The sequence below is a fragment of the Drosophila mojavensis genome, unplaced genomic scaffold (genome assembly GCF_018153725.1).
Source record: "Drosophila mojavensis isolate 15081-1352.22 unplaced genomic scaffold, ASM1815372v1 contig_81, whole genome shotgun sequence".
In the NCBI taxonomy this organism is placed as follows: domain Eukaryota; kingdom Metazoa; phylum Arthropoda; class Insecta; order Diptera; family Drosophilidae; genus Drosophila; species Drosophila mojavensis.
In genome coordinates, this window is record NW_025318907.1 from 6,998,533 (window position 1) to 7,014,212 (window position 15,680).

The 15,680-nt window shown below is 40.4% G+C and overlaps 2 protein-coding genes across 3 annotated transcripts; one reads left to right on the top strand and one right to left on the bottom strand.

Moving 5' to 3' along the window:
- Positions 1 to 482: 482 nt before the first annotated feature.
- Positions 483 to 15,027, bottom strand: LOC6580936 (transient-receptor-potential-like protein). 2 transcript variants are annotated; one of them, XM_015164542.3, is made up of 13 exons: positions 14,395 to 15,027; positions 11,578 to 11,708; positions 6,802 to 7,039; positions 5,472 to 5,614; positions 5,049 to 5,421; positions 3,411 to 3,645; positions 3,008 to 3,281; positions 2,553 to 2,945; positions 2,295 to 2,490; positions 2,061 to 2,225; positions 1,771 to 1,990; positions 1,359 to 1,698; positions 483 to 1,299 (listed from the first exon to the last, which is right to left on the bottom strand). In XM_015164542.3, exons 1-13 carry the CDS (start codon positions 14,413 to 14,415, stop codon positions 651 to 653), a joined length of 3,378 nt encoding a protein of 1,125 aa, XP_015020028.1. In that variant the 5' UTR covers positions 14,416 to 15,027; the 3' UTR covers positions 483 to 650. The 2 variants fall into 2 exon arrangements, with proteins under 2 accessions (XP_015020028.1, XP_032585891.1); XM_032730000.2 differs by lacking the exon at positions 14,395 to 15,027 and adding an exon at positions 12,090 to 12,720.
- LOC6580937 lies at positions 7,507 to 8,504 on the top strand. The gene is made up of 2 exons (XM_002006698.4): positions 7,507 to 7,763; positions 7,860 to 8,504. The coding sequence occupies exons 1-2, from the start codon at positions 7,709 to 7,711 to the stop codon at positions 8,150 to 8,152; spliced, it is 348 nt and encodes a 115-aa protein (XP_002006734.1). The 5' UTR covers positions 7,507 to 7,708; the 3' UTR covers positions 8,153 to 8,504.
- Positions 15,028 to 15,680: the final 653 nt, after the last annotated feature.

Here is a 15,680-nt window from a genome sequence, read left to right on the forward strand (position 1 = left end):
ATGAGCTTCGACATTAAGAGCTTATGCAATTTTTGGAGATTTAATTAATAATTCTATCGATGTGAATGCATTCTAAATGCCCTAATGATAATAAATAATATTAATATTTTTAAATAAAGAAAAAAAAATTAAAATAACATTTAAAAAAACATATTTAAATATATTTTCTTTTTTAAATAAAATATTCCATTAAAATTTTCTAGCAGAAGTTTAAATAATCTTATTAAATATGAATTTATTTTTCTTAAAGGAATTAAATATTCGCATTAATATTAATATTTTTATAGGTATAGACATTTTCTGATCTCCCACATCTGTAGCACTCTCATTTTGTACAGGGTGTTATTAGTTAAACTTCTCCTTAAAAGCCGAGTCCCTATTCAAATTGTCCTCATCTGTTCATGGGAATTACGTGTGAATAAATAAACTCAAATTTGTAATGAATGCAAAAATAAAAATGATATAAAAAAAAAGGAAAAATATTAAAGACATTTGACTTATAATTTGTGTTTGTATACCATTTTTGCATCATTTATAGTATATATGTATGTTATTTGCTGGCTTGGCATACGCCGTAAGTAGCACTAAAGACGGAGTCTGCTTCGGGCTGGGGCAGAGACTTATCACAAGGGGCCACGCAAACGACGCATTTAAGGATTTGGCCGCTTGGGACTCATGCTTAGCACGGAGCTGACATCGGACATGTTGTCCTTATCAAGTGCAGTGTTACTTGGGTTGCGCTCATCCAAGTCGACGACATGTATATCGAAGGCATTAGAATGGCTGGGCTGCACGCGATATAAGCTTCCTCTGCCTAGGCCAAGCTCCACAGAGAAGGGCATCGTCGCTCTGGCCCTGTTGCCGCTATTGACTGTTGCTGGAGCTTTAGCTGCTGGCGCTGGGGCGTGTGGGGCAGACGGTGCCGTCTTTTTGGCGGTGGGTGCAGAGGCCGTGACCAGCTTACTTGGACACAGCGGTAGCTCGCGTGTGCGATTGGCGACACGACTTGGTGTCGGCTGTGGCTGTGGCTGTTGCTGTGGCTGAGGCGCCGACTTCCGATTCAGTTGCAGCTCCGGCGCCGTGTGGGATCTGGACCAATCATTGCTGGCGGCCATCGCACGTGTTGACACAGTGCTCAGGGGAGGACGCCAGCAGGGCTTGATAGATTGCCGAGGGTGGTTGATCTCTTCGCTGATCTGATTGAGCAGTTCCAACAGCGTGCTGGTCTTCTCGTCCTCGAACTCAATGCGAATGGGTGACTCACGTCCCGACGCGCAGTTCGGGTTGAGCAGAATGAGCCTGGAGAGCATTTATCATTATTTAGAATCATCTATTAGGCTCAGTGCAGAGCCACTCACTTTCTGGCCTCCTCGATGGCTTTGCCCAGATTGTGCAGACTCTTGCGCTGATGCTTGGTGCTGCGACCAATCTGCGAGTTCTGCAGCGTGCCTTGCAGCACCACATTCCACTTGTGTGTGCTCGACTGCAGCAGCACGGTGCGTGCCACCCGCTGGAAGCGCTCGCGCGCCGTCTCCTTGGCCGGCCTCGAGGGCACCGACTCGACCTTGACCTCACGCATCTCGCCCTCGCCGTTCACGTTGCCGAGCAGCTCCGGCTCGCTGCTGGCCTGCACCGGTGCCACCTGGAAGCCCTTCATGAGCCGTCGCTCCCAGACTTTCATGCGACGAGGTCGCGGATCTGCGTTGAGTATATATTATACACATATATCTGTCCTATATTTGGGTCAAGTAGTCGACTGTGCGCACTTACGCTTCTCCTTCTTATTGGCTGAGGACACGTCCATGCCGCTGTTCTCAAATATCTCCAGCATTTCATAGCGCATCGTGCTTATCTCGCTCTTGACCTCGTTGATGTCATCCTCAGTGACCGGGTTGTTCTCAAACTTACGATGCATGGCCGAGATATACCGCCAGACCAGGGAGCGCATGATGTTGTCGTATTTGCTGTACTGCTCCTGCTCCTGACGTTTCTGCGGGAATAGGGAGTAAAACAGTTTGAGTGAAAACAGTTTGGGTGGGGCTTCGTTAAGTGGGGCTCACCTTGGAGCGCTGTCGATCGATGGCCTTGCTGGACTTCCTGAACACCCTAATGAGCCACTTAACCGAGGGCAGCACATTAAACGGCGGCGGCAGCGTCGGGCTGTCCTCGAAGTAGCTCATCCAGAGCTTGGTGCGTGCGAACTTCCACTCGGTGTCCGAGTGCTCCTGCAAATCACGCAATCAATGTCATTAATGAAGCCACTGGCCAGTGGAGCTCCCACTTCGGCGACTCACATCAATCATGGCGTACGAATTGGACATCATTGCGATGAGCAGATTCAGCAAAACAATCACATTGATGACGCTGTACGAGCCGAACATGAGCAGGCCCCAAAACCGAGTGTAGGACTTGATGCCGGTCAGCTCGAAGTCGTCCAGGCCGACCATGCCGAAGCTGGCCCAGAACAGCGACTGCGATGACTCGAAGAGGCTGCAAGGCAGGACCGGTTAGGATTACATACGCCCTCTAATTAACTGAATGACTGGACTGACTTGCCAAAGCGTCGCCACTTCATGCAGGAGTCGCCATGCGAGGCCCAGTCCGCCTCGCCGTCGGGCAGCACATAGCACTTGCTCTTCTCCAGCGCCGCGAAGTACCAGAGCAGCTGATTCAGCCCACAGGCGAAGGCGAACAGCACCAGCGTGTAGATGAAGAAGAACTTGACGATGTCAATGACCATGCGCCCCAGCGATATTTGCAGCGGGCCCAAGTGCGGATTGATGCTGAACAAGTGCACCAGCTTGAGGGCGGAAAAGACATTCGCCGCCGCGAACAGACCCTCGGCAATCAGCTGTGGGTCAAAGTCGTGCCACTTCTCTCGCGGAATGAAGGCCATCTGCGGATCTCGCGCGATTTCCGTCGCCTGCTGAATGTAGGCGAAGGCGCTGCGGGGTGCATTACGAATAGTTAGCTGTTGGCTGACGCTCACAGTTGAACGTGAACTTACCGCAAGCACATGACACTCACGTAGAGGCTGTTGCGCAGAAAATCAATAAAGTTCCACATGTTACGCAAATAGTTCTGCATGCCCACGGCGAAAATCTCCTGGATCTCCTCCCACATGAACCCAATCACATAGAGCACCACAAGCAGCTCCAGTTTGCTGGGTGCCTGGCCTCGCTGCCGTTGCTCCTGCTCAGCCAGCTCAGCCTTCATGCGAGCCGTGCCGAAGAGCCGCACAAAATCATCGTCCGCCCGCTGAGACACCAATATGAGGATAACTGCAAGGTAAACAGTCAGGATATGAGCTCTGGCTCTGGCTCTGGCTCCGACTCTGCTCCTCTTATTACAGCATAAACGGTTCACTTGACCCACGACCCCAATTGGCGCTTGCCCCTCCCCATACTCACACAAAAAGAACACGTAGGAAGACGCATGAATGAGGAATTTCATAAACGGTTTTCGCATCAGTCGACCCGTTCGACAGTTCGGCGCAAACATATAGATGCAGCAGTAGAGCGGAAACAGCAGAGCCACCTGCGCTATGCAGATGAATCTGTCGACGATGCCTTTGCGCCTGAACCCGGGCAGTCCATCGTACCAAATCGATGACAGCAATTGTTGGATGTTCGAATGGGCCACAAACTGCAAACAAGATGTTGAAACGGCATGGACATGCGGCCATTAAAAACAAAGTACGTCTTTCAGATACAAAAGTAGCCGCAGCACACAATGGCGCCTCTGCGCTGCAAAAGTATCTTTGCGATTCAATAGCTTCCCCGCGATACAATAGACTATGTAAGATACAAAGCGGTTTACTGGCAACTGTGCATTATCTCAGATTGTTGAGCATGTGAACAGCCAAAGCTCAGATTAAAACCAGTAAGATTCAGCCTGGGTGTCCGACTGGGAAATACCTTACACCCGAACTGATCAGCGTTCTTAAATGTGCATAATATATTGATATAGAGTCACTATGTAGGCAAACTAAGTTTTTAAGTTTTATTTTTCATAAAACAATGCGAGGACTTCTACAGTTCGGGTATATAAAATTAATTTGCTTACAATTAATATAAAATTCATATGTGCAAATATATAAATACTAAAAGTCTAATTGGACCCTCTAGAGGGACATGCGAGAAACACAATTGATATACGATATGTATTTTTGAAGATAAAACAAGTAAGAAGGCTCCAGTCGAGACTGCTCGACTAGGAGATACCCTAAACCCTCCAAGCTGATATTCTAATCGTTCTGGACTTCTTTTATGCACACATACATACACATGCACTTATAAGCACGCGCTCTGCTAACTGCGCAGTAAGCAGCGGCTGCGCTTGGGCTGCGCTGCAATGAGAATTTATTTGTTAAATAATTTCTCTTGTAGACATACAATCTTAATGAAACTTTTAGAGCGTAATTATATGCTTAAATTGTGTGTACGTTCCAAAGCACAAGTCTCTAGTACTTGAAATGCGTTTTTACAAATTGGGGGCGAAGGGGGCGTGGTATCCAAAATCTGTAAATTACAAAATCGTTGTATCCATTAACTTTATATACAATGCAAATTTGAAATCTCCAGGTCTAAAAGTGTTCAAATTAGGCTGAAAAAACCAAGTCGATTTTTCGATTATTCTCGATAAAAAAGTTATCGGACGAGTTATCGAAAAAATATGATAAACTTGTACTGCCTATGGTATACATGCTAAATTTCAGCTCTCTAGCTCTTATATCTTCTGAGATCCTTTTGCTCATACGGACGAACGGACGGACGGACAGGGCTATATCGACTCAGCTCGTCATCCTAATCAAGAATATATATACTTTATGGGGTCTGCGATGATTCCTTCTGCCTGTTACATACTTTTCACAAAACCATTATACCCTGATTTCCCATTTTCAATGGGTTCAGGGTATAATCAGTCAGATATAAGAATGATCTCTCTGTAATGCAAAAATGTATTTACACTACAATAGAATACTTAACCAAAAAGACTTTGAACGGCAAATTTTGCGTCTCACATTGATTATCGAATTATTTTCTTACCTTTTTCTGCTTGTAGGATATGGCCTGCACAAGGCGCGTGAGACTCATGCGATCTCCCGGCTCATAGCTGGATATAGTGGGATCATAGTTTAGTATAATTGCCAGCTCATTGGAAGAACGTGTTTGATCCAGCAGGCAGCAGGCAAACTTCTGGCACTGACGCCTTAAGTCCATGTACTCCAGCTTGCACTCCTGCTCGGTCAAAGCCAGGTTGCGCAGCTCCCAGGACAGCTGAAAGGCTGTCAATATGGGATCGCTCGAGGTGAGGCAAATGAGCGATGGACTGCAGAGCGCACGATAGATATTGACGCGTGACAGCGAATGCCGCAACGAATCCTCAGCCATGAGACGCACGCATTCCCCGCAGCCGCAGCTAAACGAGCCAAGATTAATGGCAGCTCGCCAGAGGCGGGGCCAACTTACCGTATGTCGTGGGGCACTGGCACGGCGGCCCCTCGATCCAGCAGTATTCGCAATATCTCAAAGTTATTCTTGTGCGCCGCCAGCATCAGCGGCGTTATATCCGGCGGAAACATCGCCGTGTTGATGTCCACCTTCTGCCAGCTCTGCGAAAGTTATTCACATTACAGTTAAGGTTAAGTTGCGCCAACTCAAGAAGTCACTCAGTTTTCAAGTGTATATTTTGGCCTCATTAAACGTTTTATTGCATATGAGTTACAATTGTAATTTTCACGCTTCAACTGCGTCCAATGGCTGCTTAATGAAGCGTGCGCTCATATGTGCATAAATATGTATATATATGTGTGTGTGTCTGTATGTGTGAGAGGGGCAGAAGACTAGGAATAAGCGTGCCCACACTCAATCTTTATTTTCAACAGGAGAAGAACACTAAATAGTCAGAGCCGAAGATTAAATACGCTTAAGGGCTTGACAGATGAAAATGATCCTAAATTGGTTAACCTAGGAGTTGCTAATACCTCGTCCAACCCTTCGAACTCATTGAAGCATGAACTTAAATCATTTTACAGCAGCTCAATTTTCTATTGTACATTTTCATTTAAATTATAATTTGAAAGATATTCGAAATACATCTTTTTTTTTTTTTTTTTTTTAATGAAAATATCACATAAACAAATTAAAAGCTCAAAAGTATATATCATACAAAACGAACTTAGCCTAGTGGAAAATAAAATATTGAGCTCGAAATAAAGTCTGCAAAATATATATACAACACACAAATAAATAAACAAAAATATATTTAGTATAATGAGCGATCGTAAAAGACTTTACATGATCCTTTAAATTGAACACAATACAAGTTATATGAGAAGTAATCAAAGTTAGCTTTAAATTAGTAGATGTGCTTTAAACTGTTAGTTCAAAATAAATATAATACAAATAGTTTACAGCAGAGTCATACATATGTATATGATATATAGAACAAGAAAGTTATGGCAGCCAATGAAAGTGTATAATGTAGATAAGCAGGCACACAGGCGGGATTATCGGGCATACTGTATGTGGCATATAGGAACAGTCGGAGGCGGAAGCATTGGCTCGCTTATCGCACACTCCCAATCACTTGAGCGTCTGTCATGTACGTGCCTAACGAGGCCACACAAAACTGATTAAAATCGTGTTAGCTTCAGTTTCGAGCAGCCACTGAAAGCAGAGCCACTCGATGTGTGCCACAAATTAGCTGAGTGTAGCACCAGGCTATGTATGGCCATGATAAGAAAAGTGGGAAGCTGGAGTCGGTCGCCAGTCGTCAGTCGTCAGTCGTATTACTTACGTAGAGTTCGCCCTCCTTGAAAATGAGCTCCTCGTGCTCGAGCAGCAGCTCAACGGCCTCAACGAACTCTGCATTGATGGCATGCAGTAGGGCATCCTTTGTCTCCACGCCCATGATAACCAGCAGCTCCACCATCTCCAGATTCTCGTTGTCGATGGCCAGGGTGAGGGCTCGCCGACCCAGCGGGTCCATGCAGTTGATGTTGATGTGCTGCTGCCGCAGCGCCTTTTGCAATATCCTAAAGAAAGGTGCCCCACAAGTGGGCGTGGCAAATAATTAAAATCAATTGGCTAAGAGAAGAAAAAATAAGCAAATTATTGGAAAACAGAAGCGGCCGGGAATAACTTTTGCTCTTGCGTTATTCTTCGGCTCTCAAAGTTTTTAATTATATGCGACTCCAGCGGAAAGTTTGCCAATCAATCGAGTGCCATAAAAGCACTCAAACTTTGTTGGGTACTCGGTATTTGTTTTTGTTTTTACAAAAGGCAACTAGTTGGGGCTGTAAATAGAGTCAAATTTAATATGGAAAAGCTTGTAAAAAAATTAAATCATAAAGAATTTCAATTTCAATTTCAAAACAAATTCCTGATATCGGTCTACAGTGTTGGTAAGCTGTAGTGAGCTACTCCGATGGTGCATTTTGCAACACTGTTCGATTAACACAACAGTCAACGTAGTTACCTTTGACTTGCAGCTGTCAAAATTTCAGTTTAGTTACCTTGCAGCACATATCTCGAATATTCATTTTACAATTGTTCGTCAACATAAATTGTTGTAAAAAATTCAAAGAAAAACGAAATATATATTGAATAAAACGCCGAATAAAACAAACTGTTTTGGCACTTAAATTATTTGTAAACCTATTCCAAATCAATAAGAAACAAAAAAAAATATAATAACAATTAGTATGGACGCTACTAAGGATCAAGGCTTGGTCATTAAAATGGCACAGAAGAACAAGGGTGAGTGCCGAATACCCCACAGCCGGCTGTTAAATAAACAAACGGGTGTGTCCATACATCCATCCATTTATATCCACCCACCCATCCATCAATTAGAAACGCAAACAGTCAAATTAGGTGGCGCAAATTGGTTTGCCGTTCCACCGAATGGAGCTGGACAAGAGTTCAATCAAATGCCCGCGTTCAGCCGCATCTCCTGGCAGTTCTACAAGGATCGCGAGGAGGAGCTCTATCGTCGCGCTTGCCAGCTGAAGGGCATTCGAGTGCAGCGCGAGGAGGAGGATGACTCGATTGGCTCCGAAGAGGAGCCCTCCAAGGCACACTACCGTTACACCTTGGACGAGATGAAAAGCTACAATCCCTATCGTTTTATTAATTTAAAAATGTAAAAAAACAACAAAAAAAGAAAAACCATATCAACTACATCAGCAGCAGCAGCTGGAGCACCAGCACCTACAACAAGTAACGAAAAAAACAATTAGGCAACAGCAAACCGCCTCAGAAGAAAAACAACGACAACAGCATCAACAAGACACCGCTACAACCATATCAACACCGTGCTCTACACTACACTACACGTTGAGAGTCTGTTGCCCGCCCCCTCCCAAATGACTCGATGTTTTTACACTTTTATGATTTCATATTTAACACAGAGCACACACAGGATCAAATGTGTTTAATGCTTGTACTCTTTCATGTTTAAAACGATTGATGATTGTTCATAAATGGTTATATAACCGAGCAGTGGCTTTTGGTTTTTGGGTCTAATGTTGAGGGTCTAGCGAAAATATTAAATTGACTGTTTGGAACGAAAGGTGCTAAACGATATGTGGTATAACATTTTCAATGGTATTATTTTTATTTTTAAAAATTGGAGGAGTAAAGATGTTGACAAATAATAAATGTAAATAAATCAATATTTAGTAATTGTTTAAACGACAACTCTGATTAATTCTTACTTCTAAGCTATTTGAGTTTGGACACCTCTGCAGTTTAGAGACGAGTTCTTTCAGTCTTTATCCTCAATTGCCTATTCAAAGTTGAGATGATTGTTGATTTTGTCAGTCTGTCCGCCTACCTAAGACGGAAAATTAAAACAAGAGCCCAAACCGGCTTTACACGTGAATTGATTGTATAATATTGGGGAAAAATTTATTAAGATTAAACTTTTGATTGTACATATGTATATATAAGAGTTTCGATATATTATTATTATTTATTTTATTGTATTTTTCCTTCTATTTTTGTTGATTTAATTTTTATTTTTAATATCTAATTTTTGTAAGACTAACAAATATATAAAACAAAATATAATATATTTATTTGGTATTTCCTAAAATCATAAAATAAATAAAAATTAGTAAATTATAATAAATACTAGTTGTCCCGGCGAACTTCGTACCGCCTAACAGTCTCTATATATATAAAACAAAGTAGAGTTTGTTACAAAACTTATAATTCGAGATCTGCTGCACCAATTTTCATGGTTTTTGATTTGTTGGATTTGTCTCTGCCCCGAATTGGAAACAGGCATTGTATTTTTGAGTGCTCGCTAGAAAAGTAGGGAACGCAATGGCTCTGGTGGCGGGACCACTAATGGCAATGTCACTTTACCACTAAGGCAGCACAAACCGGGCGTTTCACCAGCAAACTTCAATGCGCCACAATGCTGGCAAACAACGTCCATTGGACCAATGCAAACTAAACGATTCAAGCTATAGTCAATGGTGCAATCATATCGAAACGCTTATCGATTCAAATCAATCCTTGAACCATTTCTTATTGCCATTTCACGGGCTGCCTCTCTTTGAGAAGCATGAATTAAGGCCCTTCTTTGCTGGGTACTAACGCGGAGCCTTTCTCGGGCGATTTCTCGCTCTTCGTCAGATAATTGACTCGCGATATTCCGTTGCCTAATTGCATTATGGGTCCGCCGGGAAAGATTAGATCTTCTAGGACGCGGTATTTTTATTAATAGTAATACTGCCCTCGCACAAAACCATATAAAACAATCGAGAAATATAAATATAAATAATTTACACAAATTTATGTTTGAGACAAACAAATACCTGAACATTCGAGATATTTAGCTTTTGTACGCACGCGCACAATTATTATTTATAAAGTTTAAAAGTCCAAAAATATAAAAAGCCAAAAATACACTTTTTAATAATTAACTTTTTTTTTTTTTTTGAATTTCGAATTTTGATTTTTTTATTTATTTTTTGAACAGTCAGGTTTTAATCTTTTGATTTTTTTGAATTCTTTCAGATTTTTGATTTGAAATATTTTTCTTTTTGATTTGGAAAAACTTTTTTTTTTGTTTGTTTATTTATTTATTTTATTTTTGAATAGTCTTTTTTTTTTTTTTTTTTTTTTTTAATAGTTTTTTTTTTTTTTTTTTTTTTTGTTGAATAGTCAGGTCTGCTCGAGGCTGTGCCGTAGACTGACTGACTACATTTGTTTATTTACTTCTATACAGGACCGAAACTGTCACTGTTGTCAAGGCTACTGAGTATAAATGGAAATTTGAATCTTTAGGGAAAAAACCGCGTTTTTCAAGTATTCGTCAAATTTTTTTCAGTATTTTAAAGATCTACTGACCTACTCGTGGCGGAGACAAATCCAACAAATCAAAAACCATGAAAATTGGTCCAGCAGATCTCGAGTTATAAGTGCTAAGACACTTTTATACAACTCTCTTTTATATATATAGATATAAATACAAAATTGAAAACACAATGTAGAAAACAAATTTGGGAAACTAAAGCATATAAGGTTATTATTTTTCCTTATGTTGAGTTGTTACTCGTCTATAGAGATTTCGTACTCTATTATATCACCTATATTCTTCAGAAATGCACTAATTCTACTGGTAAATAATTTTTTAAATCGGCCCAAGAGTTTAATACAAGCAAAAAAAAAAAAAAAACATATTTGCTCTGATTTTATAAAAGATTATTAATATTAGAATAATATATAGAATAGTAGACATATTGAGAGCGAGTGAGCTTTGTTGGATTTGGTTATTAATATATTAAGAAACGAAACAACCCTTAAACGTATAACCCATTGACGTACAAACCATAATTCCTGCAATCATATAACTAATAAATCTGTCGAGCTATTTATTGAGTTATCCAACTTAAAATAACTATAAAAAAAACTAAGACAGGTAATATAACAATCCAATATAAGATTTATTTATTTATTTATTTTTTTTTTAAGCTTTTGCTTAAAAGTGCCCCTGGCACTCAACACATCCAATCAAATGAAATATAAATGAAATTTCATTTAACCTCATTGGAAATTTGATAAATATGTAATTAGATATTATTGCATGGCACTTTAAATGCTCTGGCCACTCAACATGGTGTCTGCGCTCTTAAATATAGAACGAAATTAATTGTAAATTTATTAAAATGCGATTTTAAATGGCATGAAATGGCAAACAGGACTCGTTTCCGCATATTGCTTATTAAGTGGCACGCAAGATATGCCCCAGGGCAAACAAACAGGCAGCTATGCAAATAATTGAAACCACCCAAAACACACAGCCAGACACATACACACACACATACACGTGAGACTGACATACAGACACACACGCCTTCGTGGCGATAGGATTTATACGTTTCCCGTATATCGCATATCGCGTCGAGGGATACGAAACGCGGATACGGATACGACCCATCGACACCTGCGCGTCCCCCGACACAGCATTTAAAAAACAGGCGCAAATTTGGTAGCACTGTAAAAAAAAAAGGTGGAAGAAGAAGCGCAACGTCATTGCGCGGCATGGCATGGTACTCACCTGCGAACATTTGGTATATCGCCACGCTCGACAGCCAACAAGAATTTCTTCTCCTCAAGCAGCAAAGGTTGCGGTAATCCCAGCGGCACACAACAGCCGCCCACAGTTTTAGGGGCGCCACCGGGCGGCAACTGAGCCACAAAAGCAAAAAAAAAAAAAAATTGAAAAAATATACAGAGTCAGTATGTGAAAGTACACGCAGGTGTAAATAAATAAAAATAAGAGAAGAACATAAACGTAAACATATAGGGAAATTAAGTGCAAAGTGTTGGATGGTTGGTTGCTTGGCTGAGCGGTTGCTTTATTCGCACCACTTAAATGGCATGGAAATGAAATGTGCCTTTTGGAGCGTTTAAACTAAGTGTCGGTAGCCGGTAGCAGCAGCAGCCACCAGGAGCCGGCAGCAGTCACTAGCTCATACGCGCGCAATGCGGCGTATGCGTAATATGCAAATAGAAGCTGGCAGCTGCTTGTTACTTGCAATAGTCGAGCAACTACTATTGAATACTTACGCCCATCGGTTGCCTCTTCTTGCGACCCATGCTTATCACTGTTTTATGATATCTTTGTCTATATATGTATGTATGGATGTGTGAGGGCGTAATTCACTTAACAAAAAGCGACTTGTATTTTATTTGTCTCTGTGTTGCTTGAGAAAAGTTCTAAAGCTCATTTATTGCAGGTTTCTCTTTTTGCAGCTGCTTGTCAACGCATGGGCTTAAGCACACTCACACTCATACACAGTGATACACTCACACTAACACACACACGCACACTCATACACTTACACGCTCACAGCCCAAAAGCCAAACCAAAAACTCGCAAACACTAAGCCCCTCTGGCTGCAACTTTGTAGTGAAGTTATTTTCACTTTTTTTGATCACACTTGTTTCCAGAACTCCATGTAGCACTCATCTGTATATGTGTGCGTGTGTGGGTATGCAGCTGGTTTTTGTCTTGGTTTATGGTATTTGGTCAGTGTCCGTTAAGCTGTTTATAATTTTAATTTATTTTTATTTTATTCAGTTTTTGCCTGAACTCAGCTAAGCTGTTTTAAGTTCTTCGACAATTTTATGCATTTAATTTTTGAGCAATTTTCAACTGCAAGTAAATTGATGGAGTTACTGTAAAGGAATTAAATGTAATTGGAAGGGAGAAGTAGTCACATGGAAAATATTACAAATAATTTTCTTAATATTTAAGATTTTCATTATTCTAAGCGTTTAGTTTATATATATACTTGATTATTAGCTTATTTATTTATAACATTTATTATTATTATTATCATTATTATTTAGGTTTTTGTTTTATTTTTTGGTCTTCATTTCATTAGGCTATAATTATTTTTTGGATATTTTATAATGTACATATGTGTTTAAATATTTTTATTTTTTTTTTTCGTATAGAAATGTCCAGCTGTTAGTTTTACACTTCACATATTTTTGTGATACTTTTATTTATTTTTGTATTCCGTGTTCATTTTGATGTCTTTCTCTTTCTTAGTATCATATGTATTGTTCTATTGAAAAACCACAAGTAACACTTTCACACTTTTTCTTTTTTGTCTTACGAATTTTCAATTTCGAATTTCACATTTGCATTTTACACGCAGCTTGTTTCGCAATTCAATTTGATTTTTGTGTTTTTGTTTTTCTTTAGCTGTGCAGTTGCATTTGTTTATAACTGCATTTGTTTACACACGCCCGCTGGCCACCAAGTGTTTTATTTCACAAATAACTTAATTCATAAACGAAATATTGTTTTTAGTTATAGCTCGCGTCGGAGCTTAACTCGCACATCAAAATATGAAATCTCTTACTTCAATTAATTAACATGTTGACTTTCGCAATTGTCCAATCAATGCATAAATATTTATTTAAAACAAACTTTGCAATTTATACATATTTTTTAAGAGCGTTTGCCTTTGAAGGGCTTTCACAGTGGCACAAAAAAATAAATAGCCAGCCAATGCAAATTTATATGGCCTCCCTTGAAAAAAAAAATACACTTCCGCTGGAAGCGAGCAGCAGGAGGTATGTGCGAAGCTGCGGAGCTGCCGGACAAAAGCCAACAATTGCATTGTTTAATTAAGTTAATAGAATTATAAGTGCGCCTGGCGCACTTTTTTGTCACTTAACATGCATATAGTTCATTTAATTCTTTCCTTTTGCCGACAAGGAAGCACATAAAACTGCCATCATAAATTTATTTTTATCTGCAAACACAGCTGATATATACGCAGCGTCAGCTGATGGCTCGGCTGTGTGGGTGTGTTCGCTTAGTAGGAAGCGCAACTAAGATTGCCCTGACATCGACAACTAAGAATGGTCTATTACAATTATTGCAATGAAGACCAGTTTAATAATATATCGAGTCACTTTTATTTAATCCCAACTTCTTAGTAATGGTATATGCTAAGAGTATGCTGAGATAACAGTTTTGTTGGTCGCATACGTTTTTTTGGGATGCTCTATAAACACTTAGTCACTCCAAGTTCATTGAGCTCAGCTAGCTCAGTGGGTAAATACTCTTATCATTCGACGTGCACACAAAACTCTTTTGAGTAATTCTTGTTTTTCTAACAACGTTTTCAATAACTAAAGCCCACCACAATTTTAGCCTACTGAGTGTTGGAATTTTGGAATTTGTCATATGAATATTTAACAACATTTAATGATATTCTCGGGCACTAAAAAGCGAAATTTCACATTTAAGAACTGTTTTATATATCTAAGCAATAATTGGAGGGTGTTAAATTCATGAAATTGACCGTTTCTAATGGTCGGGGGCATGTCTGCTTTCTGGGGCTTTTAATACCTGTTTTAAAAATATTTTCATGTTTATGCCTGGAGTTTTTTCAACTTAAGCCTCAGCAGTTTTTGTTTTTGCCTCGTTCGCAGGCTTTGTTAGTACTCAATTTAAATAAGCACCACACACTCACTCACACGCACACACTAGCACACCGATGTGTATGTACAGACAATGACCGGCAACAGCTTTGTTCGGTGATTTTTTTCAATTCGGTTGCTATTGCGCTCAGTGTCCTTCTATGTGTGCCTCCCTGCTGCCCCTGCTCGGTCGCACATAATTCACTTGGTCGCTCGGACACTTAAGCCACTTACTTCTTGCATTCTGGCGCATAAAAACGTGTGCAATTGTTCAGCGCGACCGCACAATGGACAATGGAATTTCATGTGGCTTAGAGGTAAAAATATTGTGGCTTAACTTTTGTATTGCAGACGTTAAGACGCATAGCAGTTTTTTATATTCCTCACGTGCATAGCAATTGCATGTATAATATTATTTCATTTTTGTTTCTTTTATGTTTTTTATTTTTCTTTTTTCAATATTCACAGTTACGAATAAACATTGTAGCGCTCTGCTAGCCGCACTGTGGCACACTGTGTTGCGTTACGCGCCGGCTTTTGCGAATTTTGAACTGCGTTTGGCCACCTGGCCGGAACGCAGAAATTTATACCGATTTCCCGAGGGCCAGCGCTGGGTTTGAGCTAATTTAATTAGACTAAAACGTCAAATATTTGTATTCGTTTGGCCGTTTTGTCGGCGTGGCAAATACATGCAGAAGCTACAAATGCGATATGAGGCGTGCACTACAAGGGCCACAGAACCGCCTCTGACCAGTCCGTGTACTTGAACTCGACATTCCATTCCAACTATTATTGCTGTTGCTGCTGTTGCTGCTGTTGTTGTTGTTGTTGATCACCTGTCTGGGTCGTCGGTAATCAACAAGTTCTTGTTGCCTTTGGCTCTGGCTCTGCCCCTGCTGCTCGCTTTAAGGCGATTAGAGCAAAACGCGTGCAAAGTAGGCAACAATTCAATTACAACTAATTTGCTCTGATTTCATTTACAATTCTTGTTGGTGTTGTTTATTGCTGATTTTCCTTCTTTTTTTTTTCTGTTTCACTCACTATTTCTGCTGTGAATTGAAGTGAATTTACATTGATTTTAAATAAGCGACAGTGAAGTGTAAACATTTTGCGTGTGCTTTGGTTAGCCGCTAATAGACCCTGACAAAGAGAAGTGAAAGGGCTTCCATTGTTATATAAAGGACTTGCTTTGACAAGTGACGAAAGTCAAAGCAG